Source organism: Melospiza georgiana, chromosome 3 (assembly GCF_028018845.1).
Source record: "Melospiza georgiana isolate bMelGeo1 chromosome 3, bMelGeo1.pri, whole genome shotgun sequence".
NCBI classification, from domain to species: domain Eukaryota; kingdom Metazoa; phylum Chordata; class Aves; order Passeriformes; family Passerellidae; genus Melospiza; species Melospiza georgiana.
The window spans coordinates 82,284,259-82,303,602 of record NC_080432.1 but is presented as its reverse complement, the minus strand read 5'-3'; the positions used below and the strand labels follow the sequence as shown (position 1 = coordinate 82,303,602).

The window sequence follows — 19,344 nt, the reverse complement described above, 5'->3', positions numbered from 1 at the left end:
TAGAGATTGTGTCATCATCTTTCAAGTTTAAGATGTGGCATTTACTTTGATTTCTGGAAGAAGCTTCTCTAAGAAAATAACATTTGAGAGAAGAAAAATAACTTACTCTGTATCTAAACCTACATAATGAAACTTCAATATATTTAAACCTTAATTCCCCCTTTTCAAGAATAACTCAACTTTTAGGGGTGATTCAACAAGGAGAGGGAAATTCGGAAATTATTTACATTATCAAAAACATCTTGAAAAGCGACAGCCCTGGGCTGCAAATGGACTGTCAGTTTTGGTCCTTGGTTTCATGAATAGAACAGTTAGAATCAGCATAGTCTCAGTTAAGTATGAGGTTTCCACCTAAATTTAAATTATGCAGAGCAATTATTCAAACATCTATCTATTCAGTGCAGCTAATCAATAGTACTATGTGTAATTCAGCCAGCCACCACTGCCCTGTCACTTCAGTCTTTTACATTCAGATTTCCATAAATGAGGTTAATGGTCTTAGTTAAAAGAAGCTGCTAATTTTGCCAGAAAGTTTTAGGATGCTCTTTACAGAGATTGCCATAAGAAGGAAAAAAGCAGACCTGAGTCTAAGCCAATACATAGCTACCAAATAGCATGAAACTCTAGAGCCGATTGCTACTAGAATATCCTGGAATCTGCTGTCAAGAGCATCTGGACAGGCAACTTCCATGCCATATTTTGAAGACTAAGGAAGCTTCTCTAGCTCACTTCCTTCCTATATAAAAGACAACTTCAGCAGTGCTGCCTGTGAACTGCAGTTCAGCCATCCAGCACCTGCATTGCACCAGTGGTCAAACCAGCACAATGCTGGTCTATGTGGTCTATGATCACATCTTACACCAGACTTGTATGACTTTATGTTCCTAATTCCATTTGTAGAGCAGAGCTATTTTAAACTAGGCATAATGTCATAATTTAAATTATGTAAACATTCATTTTTCTATAGGATGGCATAGTTTTCACTACCTAGTTGAAGCTGGATTGATGCTTCTCATGCCAGGCAAAAAGGTACCCTTTTCCCCAAGTTATTAAAGACACAGATCTGTTGATTGCCTCTCATGAGTGGTATTCCAGCTTTGATTCCACAACACAGGAACAGCCTGTTATACCTTTATGTGTTCTTGAACGCTTCCAGAGCAGGTGCCAGCATCTAAGAGTATTTAGTGCTGACTGTTAGTGATACACAACTACAGTGTGGAAGAGCATCACAGTGAAGCTGTAACACCAGTTCACTTGGCATAGTCAACCCCTCCTCCTCAGAAAGCAAGAGACACTGCACACTCAAGGTCAAGAGTGACAAAACATTTGAAGTGCATTTTCACTTTTATTTCAAAACTTTAGACAAGTTACTTTAGTATATAAATTCATTTTTTTTCCTCTTACAGAATATAAAGATAATTCCCTCATTACTTCAGTATAAAGTGTTTTACAAGCTTGAAGACAATTGCATAAGTGTTTCTCATACAGGATATCAGAAATAAAGCAGTCTTTCTACAGACATTCAGACAGGTGACTACCTCAGAAACAGCATAGCAGTTTAGTCGAATACAAGTGAACACGTGACACTACAGTTGTGAAAGTTCAAGTAAGGCCAAGTCAGTAAACATTGTTAAGTCATTGCAAATAATAGTGGAAAGGTTTGTGAGACATTGCAAGGGGTGGATGGTTTCATGGTATAATACTCTTAAATCAAGGATTCAGAGGGATTTAGCTAGAAGACAAGTGAGTTCTTAAATGCTATAAAGCATATGCAAAGACCAAGCAGTGTATTGGTGTTAGTGGAGACTTCGTGCCTGTTTATCCTCAGCATGCTAAGACAAACTACAACCTCTTAAAACCAAGCATAAGAACCACTAATATTTGAGAAGATGCTTTTAAAATTCAAGTATGCCTTATTTTGGATGGTGTGTAGTTTTTATCTATTACTTCATCTTGTAAGAACATGTGAAGACAACGCTCGTTCTGTGCCAGTGGGTGGCCTGCAACCCTGGAGAGAAAAAAAACCAAGCATTAGTGTGACCCAACTGAGCCTACTTGCAGCTATCCTGCAGATCAAGGTTTGCACCAATAAACTCTTGTTCTGCACTTGGGCACAGATCCCACTTTCACTTCACTGTTGGCAACTAGAATGCTGTCTAGTAGCAAGATTTACCATGCTTCCCAAGATGAAGTTAGTCCATAGGAACCCTGAGCTACCTCTGATCCCTTGGAAGCATGTTACATCATCTGTCACCTGCAATTGATGGGACTATCCAAGTAAGTGCTTATTCTAGCATTAGGAAATCTAGAGCTAAGAAAGGCAAGAGGATTTTTTTTAAAAAAAGGTCTTAACACCTTTGCCATGGGACACCCTTTTAAAGGCCACTTATCCCCTCCATTTTCAGCGTCACTGAGCAGCAGCTCGTCGCAGCAGAGCTGAAGCCTGGCTCCAGCAGGGGGTGTGAAGGTTTTCCAAAGGCTCAGGCACTGCTCCAGACAGAGACTGGACCCTAACCAATGTCCTGGCCTGGATGGGCAGCACTGCACACAGCCAGGGGCTACTGGCCCTTCTGCAGACACAGGAGAAAGAGCTTGCCTGTTCTAGGGGACACCAGCATCTCTACTGTAAATTTAATTTAAGCTGAAAAACCATCCTTTTAACTGTAAAGGAGCTAAAACTGAATTAGGAGACACAAACTTGGAAGAAAATCACTCACACTCACAAACTTGGAAGAAAATCACAAGGTACTGAACTTGAACCCTTAAAATACCATTTTTACCACAAAAATCCAAAAGAATCAGATAGCTGAAAGTTCATCATTTATGGACACGAATATTATGCAGTTTGGTTTGAAAAAAACTACATCCAGTTGGTCAATCAAGACACACTTGTTCTTAGGAGAGAAAAGTCCACCACAGTCCCAAGGGCAGCTTCTGTAAGCCTTGTGGCCTTCACATCTATCAGAACATTTATACTCATCTGGCTGAACACATGCAAAACATATTCAGCTCCAGTGGCTCAGCACCACTTCCAAGCACTTCTGGGCATCTTCTCCAAATGTATCTATTAGTGTTTATTTCATCACAGAACATACTCACTTGTCACTACTCACTTGTCATTAAGGGCAACCTGTAATGAGGAAGCTGAGCCCTCCTATTCAGTATTGATGGATTATTTCAAGAGCAGTTATAAAAATGTATCCAATCTTGCCAGGTTCTAGAAAAAGGCCAGCAGTCTCAAGCACTAGTTCATAAGGATGACAGTCTAGAGTAACTAGTTTGAGTTTCTTACCCCATCAGAATGAAGTTACTGATGTCAAACTTCAAGGAAAAGATATATAGGAGAGGATGAGGCAGCAGTAAATTCCTTCTTCCTTTCAGGAAGGGTTGAAAATCGGTGAATGAATTGCAAGACTAGATTTGATCTCTGATTGAGCTCTTGGTTTCACAGGAATACCTTACTCTGCATTAACTCAGTAATTTTCACCAAGGTGACCTTTACATATAGCAGCTGCTACTTGAAGAATTTTCATCTATTTCAAAGTCAGGTTGAGGCAGACAAGTGTTGAGGCATAACCACCCTTGTGAATGTCACTGTATGTAGTATTGATAGCGGTGCCAGCAAACTGGCCCAAGAGAACTGACTCAAGCTGCACTCTTGTGATTCAGATTTTACATTTAGAGGGACAAAGCTTCTCCATAACATCCATCTCACAGTCCTGAATATTAAGAAGTAGCATTGGTGCACCAAGATTTTTTTTGTTCCAGTGGCATCAGTTATCTGAGGGACTCTAATTCCAGAAGCAAAGAACAACTTTGATTATGCAATAATGTGGATGTACTATGCAAAGGACCTTCAGATATAAGTTCACTAGTGCCCAGAGTACTTGGCAGAAGCCTTAAAGCTTCTACATGGTTCAAAACTTTAGTAACAATTTCCTAATGAGTTGGTCATGCCATTAGAATACACTGATGAGTTAAATGGCTATGATTTGTGCCTGGAAAGCTTTATTCCAGATGTACTCAACTCCACCACTACATCAATATCTACATTAATCTTCAGTTTATGTTTCAAAGGAGGAAAAATTAACCAAGAAGTTTTACACTTCCACAAAATCAATTTATTACTTGCAGGAGGACTGAAAAATGGATACTGATAAACTGGCCATTCCATTTCTGTCAGCTATACAGAGTTTTTCAGAGAGACAGGGTAAGATGACTGTTTCACATCAGCTGCTTCAGAACACCAATAGTCCTCATCCATGCATATTGCTAGACTCAGCATACAAAACGTTCAGTAAATGCACTTTTGCTCCATTTAAGATAGAGTTCCAAGTCTGCATGGATAAAGGCTTACTTTACAGCCATGACTGCCTTGATTTTACAGCAAACTCAAACATATTCCATCTTACTACTGGATGCCTTGGAAGTTCATTCCACTTGTCTTTGAACAGCAAAAAGAGCATTTTACCCATTCAGAACCATTCTAAAATGAGTTAAGAAGCAACTATGTGAAGAAAAATTTCATAGGGTCACACTTACTTGTACAGGACAGACAGTTCTAGTGAATTAGTCACTTGCACCTCCAAGACACAGGCCTGAACTAGCAGTAACTGACAAGTACATTTTTGTAAGTTCTGGCATAACTCACAGGCATCCTCTGTTCCTGTTAAACAGCATCACTATTTGAACAAGATTAGAATGCCAGGGGAACTTACAGGCTTCAACTCCCTGAGGGAGCAGTCCCAAATCCAGTTGGTCTGAACAGCATTAACCAGAAGAGCTGGTTAATTGACAACACTCCTTACCTACTGTTTGAATCTGCACTGTTAAAGAGATTAAACCAGCTATTCAGGTCAGTGTACAGACAGTGGTTAGTAGTGTCAGATGGTGGAAAAAGAATCATAAGACTTTGTTACTATAATTTCTGCTCACCCTTTGAAAGGCAGGGACAAAATCCAGTGACTATTTCAAACTACGTGTGCACGCCCCGAGTAATGTTTTTACTTGAGAATCTTCAGAAAGATTCTCAAGATGATCAGAGAAAACATGCATCATCACACAAACTGATAATGCCTCACATTTGCAATCAAAGTAAACTGCTATAAGTCCACTGTAAGCTCTACTGTTCACCCAGTTGGAAGATATCTTTCCAGAAATTATAAAGTAGAATTATTTTGAACACTATAATTTCAGTAGCAATTTGCATAAATTAACAACAACACTAACAGTCATTTCAGCTGTTCAGGTAAGCACTAAGATACCCAAACTAAGCATGGGGTAAGTAATGTTAATACATCCTACTGCAAGATTATGTGAAAGTTCATATTCTGAGCCTAGTGCAGTTACCATCCTTAGGAGTATTAGTAGCTTCAATTCAGTTTTCCAGGGCTGAGCTCCAGGTTTTTCTCTAAATAACTAGATCCAACACTTACTTGTTTATGAATTGTTCAAGGGCCTGCTTCCTCTCCTCTATAAAGGAATCATCAAATATACCATCATCTCCTCGGAAGGGGAGCTGGCGGAGAAGAGCTTTTCCTGGTAGAGGTGGTACCACAACCTGCAAGATTTACACAAGTGTCCTTATGTGCAGCCTGTAAGCAAGTTCATCCACCTCTTCCTCCTAGAAGACCCAACTCACCACATTTTTAGTGAAGTAATAAAACATGAGCAGAGAAGAACAGTACTTGCCCACATGGGTAAGCTGAAATCAAGTAGTTTATCTCTGAATTAACTCAAAATTATTAAAACAGAAAGCCTCTGGCAGTGCAGCACTGAGGCTTGATAAAAGGACTGACACACTGGTTTATTTCTGGGCATTTTCAACCCCAGTACCTGCTTTATGTGATACATGCTTTCTAACACAATGAAAACATTTCAGCATCATGACTCTTTGCATATCTATGCAGATTTCTATTTACTTTTCACTTTACTCACCTTGCTTTCTCTTTCTAGTTCATTCCTTAGCCATTCAAAATCACTATATCTTCTTCTGACTGTAGATTCTTTCAGTTTGAAGATAGGTAGATTTGTCTGAAAACAAGAACACAAGCTATTGATTAGACAGATTAGAAGTTCTGATAAGCAGAGACAAGAACCAAGCTGTTGTTACACAGTAGTTCCATTTAAGCAACAGCAGTAGTACTGAGAAACATTCAAGATACAGAAATAGAGATAAGGCTCTAAGCTACATGAGTAAGCTGTGCCTTGAACTCCACAGTCATGAGCCTCATTTAATGGTATCCCAATTACTGATATTCTGTCATCATATCACCAAGCAGAATATCTGATCTGGTGGCCACTTGAGATGTTTCTAAGGTTGCAGAAGCATCTGCTATTCTTATTGTCTCAGCAGCTGGATTCCCAATATATACAAAAGTGGAGGTGAGAAGGGGGAAGAAATTCTTATTCCACACAAGTTTCTCTTACTGCATGCAAGGGAATGTTTCAGATATCAGCATAGGACATTAACCAAACTTCCTGTACTTTTCTACTCCCTGATACAACATGGCTTCCAGCACCTTCAAAATCAAAACCTGTAAGTCTTACAGTGAATCCATTCATGACTGATGATTTGATAGCACAAGCTGCCAAGTTTGGGTCGCTACAGAGAAGGCAACAAGGCTGGGATGTACTACAACATTCAGTGCTGAGAAGATCAAACTATTTGACTACAGAGTTAAACCAAACAGAGCACGACTAGGGAGAGCTTTGCTGAACGAGGCTAGGAGGCAGCACTCAACCCTCACTCAAACCTACACCCTTGAAAGGGACATCACATGGGAGCAAGGTTATAATCCTTCACAAGACCCTGCTACAAGTCCTTATATTAACTTGTGTGAGAGCCTGCATTACCTCTGCTCATTCTTGTGGTGCAGGGTTATCCCACTTTTGCAATCCAACTTGCACATTATTTTAAAAGTACACACTGAGAGAATCCTCTCCTAATGAAACCCTGGCTAGAACACTACAAAATTGTTTCTAGGAGTTATGACCTCCTGAAAGTAAGAGCATGAGCCTGTAATTACCATACACAACCAGAAGTCACAGAATAATGCCTACTATTGTCGGACTACAAATTCAGTAACAGTCTTTGTGTACTTTTAAAGAAGCCTCTTGAGAAGCACTCTAGGAAACTGATGTTCACTTGGGGCTACACTTACCTCCAGCTGTCCTGATGGCAGATGCACAGCAGTCATTCTCAGCTACTGCCTTTTACTTTTTGTTTTTTGGTTTTTATCTTGTAGGCCACCTAACTCAGGATCTGGTCATTGTTTGAGCAGATACCCCTGTGCAATATCATTTGTAGCAGGTTATGCCTAAGCTATCACTAGGGAATACTTTTGGCTGCTCAAAACAGGTTTAATTGCAGATATATTTTCCTGCACTGGGCAGGTCCATGACTTGGGTCATTGTACTGCTGCCAGCCAGTCACACAATAGTACTTGATAAGTTAGTTGTGTACTTTCACATTATGCAAGTTAGTTCATAATTCACAGGTGATAAAGTTTAGAACAATATTTTGTTATCTTATTGCTAAATGTTTGAAAGTATTCCAGCTCTCTTTCCCAGGTAAAATATTGTTGACTGTACTTGCGACTAATAATAAAATTGTGTTTAAGACTAACGTCAGACGTCAGGCTTTATAAATAAACACTCTTGTCTAGATGGTAAGAATATTCTACTCAAGAGTGAATACAGCTAGGTTCCCCACAATGCATGAAGGAGATTCCCAGAAGTTAAGTATTGGATTATTCTCCTCTGATTTCAGCTATTGTTTTGTAAACCAAGTTCACCATTACATAGTACATCAACTCTTTGTCAGTGTCTCTAGTAGAAAGTCCTTTAAAATATTTAACATACAGGCTCTCACTTGCAGAAAATATTAATTTCTCTCTCAAGTTACTAAAAAAGGGATTAGAACTGGATAAAAGCAGCTAAAAAACTTAAGTTCCCAGGTCTTCAGGAACTCTTTTCATGCTTTGAGGCACGCAGTCTATAAAGTTAATCTCTGAACAACATATCAGGCTTACAAGTACAATGTGGGGGTAGAAGTGCCAATTGAGCTCACTTTACCTTCTACATTCCCTTTTCAACTTTTGACATGCTAACTCAGCTAGCAAGTAGGAGAAAAAGAGTTTTTGTTTCTAAAAAGCAAGAGTTCTTTGCATTCCCTGTAAATTGAAAAATCGTCTCAAATTTTCATCATAAGTACCATAAATACTCAGATTGCGAAGTATGTCAAAAAGCATAGACTAAATTAAGTGTCTTGCAAGTCACAACTTGACAACTATATTCCAAAACAAAGTACATGTTCAGCTGGTCTGGATACGTACTAGAGCTATCTACTGAGATCAATTTCTAAACCTTATGTTCTTTAAACCCAGAAATTGCAGTATTTCTCCTTCCTCTAGAAATAAGTACTGACAGAGCAGTGTTCCTAAGGTAAGCAGCTGTTAGGAAGGATCTATTTAAAAATGCAATTTGAGAGTCCGGTTTTATACTGCTTAACCTATTTACATCTTAGGTCCCTATTTTTAATTCAGGCTATATTCACATCTGAAGTTGCTGTATGGGCCTTTATCACTAAGGATTATTGCCCTGTTTGAGCAGAGCACCCTTTGCTTCAGCAGGCTGGACTTCTGCACGCCCTACTGCCTCCATCTCCCATGGATAGGCAGTTTTCATTAAGCAAGCCAGACACCTCCTGAAGCATGGGCTTTCACTGGACAAGAACTTGGTAGGAGACAATCCTGAAGAGCCAACAGAAACTTTCATTTTCTATTAAACTGTCATTTCAAGACCATGCAGACTATCAAAAATGTATTATTCTCTGCTTGACATTTTATGTCGAGTTATCCTTGTTCAGTCACTGAGGTGCCACCAGCTATTCTGAGTGCTTCCCATGCTTTGATTGTCTGCTAGAATAGAGATCAGAGTAAGGCACAAAACTTGAAGTCAGGCTAGTTTCATTTTTATGAGTATTTCTGCCCATGCTTATTCAGCATTATAATGTCAACTTTCTGGCCTGCTGAGCTGCTAAGTCTACTATCACAAAACTCATGACAGCATGAAACATGGAACAGCCCCTGGAGCACAGCTCATTCCTGTAACAATTTCAGCACAATTTCTGCAGCAATTCTTTCTTCAGCTGTGTAATAATTATAAAATTTATTGAAAAAAAATTCAACAGCTTCTTAGTCCAAAATCATGCTGCTTAGCAGTTTGAATGCAACCTGAAAGGATTAGGCATCACCCAAGATGTTAGACAATTGTAAATCACTAGTCAGAATTGCAGATAAGGCATTGTTGCAGAAAGACAAACAAATCAGTTCTGCAGAAGTTACACACAGCCCAAAATCCAAAGAAAGTCCAGATGGATTTTGTGTAGCACTGTCCCTTTATTAGACTGTATGTAGACACCATGAGGCTTTCTCTGACAACTGTCAAACAGCCTGGATTGTGCTGGGGCAGTTAATGGCCAGCCAGTACACCAGAATAAATATTGTCAAAATTGGTGCCAAGTTACATTACATAATTAAACAACAGGTGACAAACTCAGATCCTTAAGTCACTCCTGCATTTCTCCACTCAGATGCCAAACAAACTTTCTACAGTCATTTGGCTAGTGCTTGACAAAGCAGAAATGGGAAGCAGTGGTTCCGCACTAACAGACTTCAGGGCAAAGTCCCCGTTCCCAGTAAGAATGTTTCATCAGCTTCATTTATGTCACCATAACATATTCCACTTTGAGCCTGACTCTAAATTCAGGAGATCCCCAGTTCACCTCAGAAGCAAAAGACAGTTCACCTCAGAAGCAAAAGACAATCCTAAGACAGTGGCTCAGATAACCAGGTAACAGTCTTCCAGCTCTTAATACAGTCACTCCCCAAGCTAGGCCCAGTCAGAAGCTGAAAAATTGTTTCTGTATGGAAGTGAAGAGCATTTCACAAGCAGAATGCAAGTAGTTTGAGTACTAGTCATTACTGTCCATTCAGCTTCAGATACAGTCAACAGTGCAGCCATTCTGGTAAACAAATTACCTTAAATGCAGGAGGAAAACTACACTACTTTATTTGTTTATAGTTAGTTTCAATTAATAAAATAATTCCAAGTATTTTTAAGTCTTAGTTTTTAGACTAGTTTATCCACTGAGTGGAAAAGTCTTGCAAATAGTCAGACTTGCTCCTAAAAATTGGTTTCCAGCCATAAATCAAATGCAAATAGCATCTGGGTTCCTTCAAAGAGCATGCTGACACTCCACAAGACTGTGTGACACTGCAGCCCAGTCCATCCCCACAACAGCAAATTCCCCAGATGTTGTTGCTCAGCATAGTCTGAGGTAAATTTGGCTAATTTCCTCATCTGCCACCATAACACTTAGCAGCAGCACTGCATTGCCAGCGTCTCCCACTCCTAACAGACTGAGAATAAAGCTGCACTGTTGCCACAGCACCTACTTTGATGTCATCTTTTCAAGTAGGTTATGGTAGCCTTGAGAGAACTCCATTTCCATTAAAATAGAGTGAAAGAAAGCACACAGCTCACTTTTGATAAAAGTTTGTGGCTTTGACTCTCAGAAGCTAAATTCAAGCATCCTGACTGTCTCATGTAAGCTGTAATCTTTGTCAAGAGCCTACACTCTTTGACTACATTTACAGTCAAAGAGAGCTCAGGGGCACCACAGTAAATAGCATTCAGAGTGGATAAAAAAAAGCATTATGATTTTCTTAACATAAGAGCCTGCTGCCCTTTAGTACAAGAAACTGGCTCCAGCAGTCCACTGTTATTGCAGAAACTTTGCCAGAGGTTTGTTTCCTTCCCAATTCAACATAAGCAGCTACCACTCAATTTCCTACAATTATGAAAAGCAAGAAAGAAGGAAAACATGCTTTAAACTTCAGTTTCTAGAAGTTTAGATTTTTGGTGGGTATATTACTGAAGGAAAGCTCTTTCCTCACTGCAAAATGTCGGACTAGAGACTGCTATTTTTCTAAGTTTTAGTCCTTCTCATCAAAACAGAGTGCTATCTCCCCTTTCTCCATTTGGTGTCCAGATCTACTGAAGGTACGCCATAATAAAATTATGAGAACACAAAGATCTGACCATGCAAGTTTTAAACAATGCTGACTTAAACTATACCATGAACTTTTGAGCTTCCCACTCTGCAGCACTGAAGCTATGGGGCCAGGGGGGTTTCTACCTTGAACAGTAATAGCAACATAATGAAATCCTAATAGCAACATAATGACAGAGACTATCATAACCTTTGTCAAATCCAGTGCTTTGAGTCCAGAGTTGCTCTCTGAAAAATGAGCATAGGGATGCCCATATTTTTGCCCAAAAGCATCTATCATCACCTGAACATGTTCAACAACATCATGAACAGCTGAATTATGGTATGCCACAGTTAAAATACTCTGAATAGGGTAAGATAAGAAAAAGAGATTGCTTAGTGATTCTTAATTCTTCAGGCTCCATGCTCAGAAGCCAAAAATAAAAACTGGAGCCTGCTTTGAGGACACATTTGGACAAAGACTTTTACAACACCCAGATAGAACTAGTAACTAGATTTGGGTTAGCAAGTCAAAGCCTCCTATGAAATGCCAAATATTGATTTGAAAGAGAAGGGATTGCTACTTTTACACAATTCAAGGTGCAACAGCCAGATGGCTCTGATTTGACTTACTGTAATGTTCTTACTCATTCCTCATCAGGAATGACTGAAAAGGGATCACATTAAGTTGATGCTTTAGCATCATTACTGACATCTATCAGCTAAAGTCAAATGGGGATAAAAAAATTTCAGTGAATTGCTGAAGTTGCTAATTTTTTATCAAAAACTAAACTTTTAATGTGCTTTGTGGGCTAGAGACTGTCTAGCATCCCTATACTTCAAATACACAAGAAAAAAAGCAGTAAGTTAACTACCTTAAAAGTGAGTGTACAAAGTAGTAAAAAATTCTCTTCATATTTCCAATTTTACTGGAACAGTAACACAACACTCCTAAGTAGCCACTAAAAGCTATAGAAAGGCTTCCAACTCCTATTCATTAATCTGCAGCATATCTTAACACTTAGAGGGTGCTACAGCTTAGGCCTATAGAAATAATCTCTAAGCTTTATTTCCAGGTCTAGAGGTGGGTCTAAACCACTTAATATATAGCTTCATTTTCTTCTGGATTTTAGAGTAAAGTTGCTATACACTAGCTTATAGTTATACTTTCAAATAGGTTTTGTGGCCAACACAAACTATACTGTCATATTGGAGAATCTTCTGGGGTATAACACAGATTTTGAATTCGATTCTAAAGACATAACCAAACCATGGACCTATATTCAGTTGGTAGAACAACTGTTTTTACACCTTGACTAGGTTAGGGCTTCTCCATCCTTTTTATGTTACAAGTTAGAGCAACAATAGCAACTTCAGACCCTTTACTCAGTGTTACAGCTCCACAGGGTATTTGGATTATGCACTTGTTAAACAGTCTCCAGTAGTGCAACTCGCATTGCTTTACCAAGTGAAAAAACTTTAAATAAAATACTTCCCTTACTGTTAGAAGACATAAACCTCTGCTGCATCATTTTTCCCCAGATGAAAAGCAGCAGAGACCAGACTGCTCTAAAGTTCAAGCTGACACTTTTTCAGCAAGCCATCTAAAAATAAACACGTATCAAAACTCTCTGGCATCACATGCCTACCTGGACTACAGCCATCCGTCCTATAAAGATTAGTCATTGTTCCATTTGATTTGGTCTGTTCTGCACTGTACTAGAGTGCAATCCTAAAACACGACTGCACTGTATGCTCTAAAATAAAAGGAGTGCAAGTCACCAGTTAAACTAATATATTCATAAGAAGCACTATTCAGAAACTTGGTTATTTTACTTACACAGTAACAGATATCAATGCCAAACTAGTTCAAACCTTTGGACCAGCCTCTTGAACCTAGTTTAATTACAAACCTCTACAGAAAAAAAACAGCTGCTCAAGAGTAAATCCACTTTCCTTGCTTTGGAAGTTTCTTAAATCCAAGCCATTCTACTTCTCTGTCTCCTTTATCAGTGTCCTTGGAAATTCTTAGCCTTCCAGTTATCTTTATCTGAATTACTGCTTGAAGGAATAGTTAATGTTTGTGAGGATGCAGTACCCAGGCTGTAGAACAGAAAAACACTCACCTGAATCACTGCATTTTTATTCTCTGTAGAGGAGTTTGAGAATACGTAACTGGTAGCAGTGTCTAGAATGGGTTTTAAAAGCACAATTTACTACAGTTAGGGCAGACTTGCAGTGTTATGCAAGATTTGTAGTAGTAGAGAAATAGAGAATTACTGCTGATTATGCATCCGTAAATACATCCCCACTGAGTCAGTGTTTAGTCATGACTCCACCACAGGCTTCAACTACTAAACTGTGCAATGCTGAAGTCAACTACAGCAATGGCTGATTTGATTATTTTTGTGGTGGGGGAAGAACTTGCAGCTTCAAACATGAAGGACAGGACATTTGGAACTGTTCAAGGACAAAACATTGCAAAACACATTCAAGAGCACTACTTTGCAAAACATGGCACAAGATAAGTGCTTTCTGAGCAAGTTTGACTTTCAGTTCATTTTCTGTCTTACTCTGACTTGATCACAGCAGTCAGACTACAATCAGTTAATCACAAGTCAGACCACTATAAACACGCTGAAATGTCAATATTGTATCCAAACTAGGTCTTGAAAAAATTGGTCAAGGAGAGAACAGGACTTTCACAAGCAATGCAAGTTCAGCAGTACTCAGATAAACTTCCCCAATCCCTGGAAACCAACACTATTCATAATACTGCAGGCACTTCACAGCCTGTGTATTCATTTCCTTCCCCACAGCGGACCTACACAGTCGAGCACCTCTGCAGGTCTGCAGAACATTCAGGAAACCTGACTGCTGCCCTAAAGAGCACTGGAACCACCCAACTATTGCATTTCACAATGCAAGCACAGCAAGACATTCCCTTTCTATACCACAAAACAAGCAACTGCACTATGGAATATCAAAAAGCTAAGGTAAGCCTCAGGGCCAAATTTAGTAATACTGATTAGAGGCAAGAGGTTATTGAACATTAAAGAACAGAGCTAAGATGACAAAGGCTTTTAGTTTGGCTTTGGTTTGACAAAAAAGAATTATTTAACTATTTGGACTAACAGTTCCTGTAACAGGTATTTTATTATATTTCTAACTATCAGTTTGAATATCAATGACTTCTCTGCAAGTTCTCACTAACCATGAACAGATGATTTAACCCTTCAGTCTAGGTAACAAACCCAAGCAAAATGGGCAGCACAGAAGTCACTTTTACTTCTACAGAAACAAAACCAGATGGAATAGTGTTAACAGTTTATTTCCAGAACACTGAATATTCTGAGTTTGAAGGGATCCACAAAAATCATGAAGTCCAACTCTTAAGAGAAGAGCCCATACAGGGATTGAATCCACAAGCATGGTGTTATTCAGCACCAAGCTCTAACTAAATGAGCTATTCTCAGGGTTGCCAAAGGGATACTTCCCAAAATGTAGCAAGTTCCTGGATACCCTTTGTTGACAGTATTCTAAACAAAGTGCTTATCTCCTGTGGCACTGTCTTTACAATGGGTGTACAGCTGTGACGTGTGACACCAGCCACTGGATCAGTCAGCTTGTAAAGATTAAGTCTTGTCTCCTTAAAGGATTTAACAACTGAAGTTATTGCACAGAATCTGCTTGAGTAAAAGACCTTCCTTTTGACCCACTTATCAAGAAAAGTAGAAGACAAATGATACCTGGAACTGGACTGAGGACTAAATACATGTTGTAGGATGCTAATATGATAATTGTAATTTGTTCTGTTTGCTTCCTGGAATTCAGAGAGAGAACTAGCTTTTAGTCCATAAATAGTAAAGGTATTCCCATGCCCTCATTCAAGAGTGTTGACTTGAACAAGCCCATCCTGAAAAGGTTTAATAATAAAGAGAGAAGAGCTAATAAAGACTTATGAGAAACAGCATGTAGGGGTATTTACACTGAGAACCTGACTTTTGGTTCACATTTTTCCTCAAGAGGAAAGAGTAATTAAGTAGTTTACTGTATTCCTTTAGCAGGCGTCTCGTTGATTATGTTAGTTTTAAATGCTGCCCAATCACCATATTGTGATCATCTAGACAGATACCTTCAGATGAGGTAAGTACTTTATCAAGTTTTATTTTGCTAGAGAAAGCACTTAGAACTTTATACCCTGCTGCATTATTCTCAGTCTAGCTCACCCTGAGCCTTCACACACAAGGGACACCTCAGAATGGTAGAAATGCTCTGTGTGATGCTGCTGCTGGAAAGAAAATTCTCAAGTACCCTGTCAAAAACATGACCCACACAAATTTGCTATTTTAGCACAGCAGGATGGCATTTTCTATCACTTACTTCCAAACAAGATGTTTGACTTTCATCGCTAGGCTGCACTGTAGTGGCATGTTGCCACACTGTGTGCCTTATAGTGGTTGCTACAGTGGAAAGCTTTCTGTCATCACCTTGTCCAGCTTGCCAAGAACAGACTGTTATTTAATGCACAGACTCAGGCTCAGAAAGTCAATACTTTGGCCAACTGTCCATCTGTGAAGTAAGCTGCCTGGCTAGAAGTGCTGCATAGGGTGTACCTGCAGCACTCCTCTCATTTAAGACTCCTTAAATGCTTGTCAAAGCACCACTCAACTACCCCAGCACACAGCCACCCTGCACAGAGACACTCACAAACCTTCCTAAGCTCCAAATCACTACTGCCTTGCTTATGCAGTAATGTACTGCTGAGCAATCTACCCAAAACTTCAGCTTCCCCATCAAGCTTTCTGACTTCCACCAGAACTTGATGAGTACAGCATTACAAGAACTAAAGCATGAAGTTGTTCCACTTGCTGCTTTCCAGACAACAGATATGCTTCAACTGCAGTACCAGCAGAAAGCTTGCCAATAAAAGTTTTGGGGAAAATCTGCAGTATTTCACACACAAGTTTTGCAAGACACTTTTCATCAGATATCACTTCAAGAGGCAGCTAGCAAGCTCAGTCTTTCCAAAAAACCCCAAAAGTGAAGCTTTGAGATTCAGACAAAGATAGAATTACAGAGTCTGTAAACACCATGACAATGGTACAAGTGTAATTGTCTCAACAAAAACTTGAATTTCAGCGTCCTCTCTGACAATGTTTCTGGCTTAGAATGCTCTCCAGCTGTAACATGAGGCTGCAGTCCTTTAGCTTTCACCAGCATTTGGCAGCAGTTAAGCCATCCATTTCTGCACACTTAATGTTTTACTGCTGGTGTTACCTGAAGACACAGCTCTCCAGATATGACACAGGTAACTCACACCATCTTCTCAGGTTTGCTCCTCTGCTGCTCCCAGCACTGTTGAAGGAAACTGCGTTATCAACTGCTACTTTCTTACTCTCTGTGACCACAGGCACTTGTCAAACCACAGAAGCCACACTCCAAAGAGCAGGCTATGGTACTAGGCCTATCTTTCACAAATACAATACCACAGCAATCCATGCTTGAATTCTCCCTCTGTGCTGAAATTTGTGCATTAGCAATATGGTCCATGTTCTGCTGAGAAGCAGTTAATTGATGCAAGTTTAGACAGTGAACATAACTCTGCATGCCTTGTATTACCTGCTCTGTAGCCTTCCAGCATAACAGTTCATGGTAGCTATGAACTATGTGTATGGCAGTGCACAGCTGGAAAGGGAATGATCAGGAGACAGTCCCGTACACCAGCATGTACAGATGTGAGCAAGGAGGGTGGAGGATGCAATGTTTACACAGCAGTCAGTCTGGGAGGAAGAACAGAGGAAGGTCACAGTACTATCACAGTGTACTTTTGTTCAAATCATTCTTGGGCTTCATTACAACCGGAATCCAGAATTTTCTACCCCAAACACCAGGTGGGCTAAGACTAACTTGCCTCAAAACCTGTTTTTCTGCTTCCCTTTCTGATGAAGAACTTCAGCTGAGTATTTAAAAAAATTGCTATTTTTTTAATCACAGGAAATTTGACATAATTCTCAAGGCCATATCATGGCCAAGTCCCTTTTGGATCATCTTCCTTGGATCCAACCATTCCAAATACTCAATCTCATGGAAAGAAACGTCATCAGGAACTTAAGGTGCAAATACTTTCCAGCAAGATAGAATTACATCTTTCTTCTAAGTGGATTGCTAGGGTTCTGGTAAGGGCAGTGCAATGCAAAACAAATCTGCAAGTTCTAGTTTGACTTCACACTGAGGCCAAACATAGGCTACAAGCATGTTAGTTTATTCTTCCTGCCCCATAGACACATCCTGAAACACAGAAATAGCTACTGAACATGACAATTTATAAGCATCAGAAATAAAGTATCCTCCCTAGCAGCTTTACACTTCAGGTGATTTTTCTTTTTCAAGTAAGGTTACACCAAGCTGGGGACTTAGACCTTTAAAACCAGAAAATTCACACAAGGTTAAGTCTTGTCTGGTGAATTTCGGTGACCAAGGCAGCAGCCCTTAGCTGTATCCTTCCCTGCTGTGAAGAACGCATATTGCAGAGAATGTGTGCAGGAAATCAATGAAGCTTTGCCTTTTATTACTGACTGCAATAACTGACCAGGTTCAATCATATATAACATAGAAAAATTATAACAGAGCTCAGTTATAACAGAGCAAAGCTAAACAAGGTAGAAGACTCAACTACAAACTATAAAAAAACCCATCTGTAAGTATCCAACTTCCTCAACCCAGCTTATTTCTAACCCTGTACACCAAAAAGGGTTCCCTCCTCAAGGCCCTACCAGACGCAGGCAAGGACTGTGCTGCAGACACTGCATTTTTTGACCATTCCTCTGGGCCCTGTTTATGAAACCCTAAAGACCAGAGAACACAGTAATGACTTCACATAGCTTTTCTCAAGCTTAAGACTACTAGCCTTTGGGGCAAGTCACTGAACACAGCCCTTCCAGCTAGGAAGGATTCTAGTGTTACTAAGAAGACGCATTTGACAGCAGCACATAGTGAGAAACAGCCCTATTTATTAGGCACTACAATTTTATTTCAGGTCCAAGAAAAACCAGGAAGCCCTCCTCCATACACACACCCCTTATCACTTCAGCTGGCTCTGATCGAAGCGCGTGTGCCAACTACACTTATTTACACCTTCTCTACGTACTTTTTGAAGCCGCTGGAATCCTGAACTTGACCTCTCCTTCGGGGCAGATCTACCCATATTACCCCATCTCAGAGAGTGGAGAGTTTGCTCTCCTCTATTTACCTGGAGACAGACAAGCAATGGCTCACAGTAGAGCGGTATTTCAAGTCTGAGGACAAGCTGTACGCAGCGGAGCCGAAAGAGCACTTGTCCTTTGGTTATCTGAAACGAGCTGCACCGCCGTAGCTACCAGGAGCCCGTCACAGAGTTATCAACCCCAGGCCGAGGATGGAGAGTCCACTGCGGCTCTGCCACCGCCCCCCAGCGCCCCGCACCGCAGCAGCCGTGACACCGGTCCTGAAGGACACGGCGGCGGGAGCCCGTCACCGCCACCCCGGCCAGCGCCGGGCGACACGAGAGCCCGATACCGCCACCCCGCTCCCGGGCCGGCTCACCTTGACGCGGATCTCGTAGGTGGTGAAGCGGCCGCGGCCCACCCCCACCGTCTGCGGGTTGCCCACGTCGATCTCCAGGAAGTTGCTGGGCGGCCCGTAGGCGTCGTTGAGGTTCTGCGGCTTGCTGATCAGCCGCCGGGTGTCTGCGATCGTCTCGGCCATGGCGGAGCGGGCGCCTTCTCCCCTGAGCCAGCGACCGAGCCCCCAGCACCGCTGCCGCTACCGCCCGCGCCGCCCGCCCTGCGCCCAGTTGACCGACCGGCAACGCGCACCCGCCTCCCGCCCGCGCCCACAAGGCACGCTGGGTAATGTAGTTCTTGAGGGCGGCCCCGCTTGCTCATGTTTGGCGCGGCTTCCCGCCCTCTGAACTACACGTCCCAGCAGGCGCTGGGAGCGCGCCGCGCTGGCCGAGAGCACTGATTTGTCAGGCCCGCCCACCCCTTCGGCCGGGTGCGGGTGGCGGAGGCGGGGAGTTGTGGAGGGTGGGTCTGCTCTGCCCACACATCCTCATTCTTCGGGGATTGAAAAGACCGGGTGGGAAATGCTGTATGTGCAAGGTGTTATGCAAAAGGAGCCAGCCCACTGCAAACGTAGGCTGGTGGAGATCCCCACCAAAAGCTTTGTATTGAGAGCAAAGTCTTAAGTCACTGACTCAAGCTGCAATCGATGTGACGCTGTTGTTTGTAGTAGCCTTAAACCTTTTA

At 41.1% G+C, this 19,344-nt stretch overlaps 1 protein-coding gene across 2 annotated transcripts; it reads right to left on the bottom strand.

The window, feature by feature from the left end:
• Positions 1–1,325: 1,325 nt before the first annotated feature.
• Positions 1,326–18,906, bottom strand: SNX3 (sorting nexin 3). 2 transcript variants are annotated; one of them, XM_058019534.1, is made up of 4 exons: positions 18,641–18,906; positions 5,938–6,033; positions 5,436–5,560; positions 1,326–2,008 (listed from the first exon to the last, which is right to left on the bottom strand). In XM_058019534.1, the coding sequence occupies exons 1-4, from the start codon at positions 18,800–18,802 to the stop codon at positions 1,903–1,905; spliced, it is 489 nt and encodes a 162-aa protein (XP_057875517.1). In that variant the 5' UTR covers positions 18,803–18,906; the 3' UTR covers positions 1,326–1,902. The 2 variants fall into 2 exon arrangements, with proteins under 2 accessions (XP_057875517.1, XP_057875518.1); XM_058019535.1 differs by lacking the exon at positions 5,436–5,560 and having other exon boundaries at positions 1,851–2,008.
• Between the last annotated feature and the right edge of the window lie 438 nt (positions 18,907–19,344).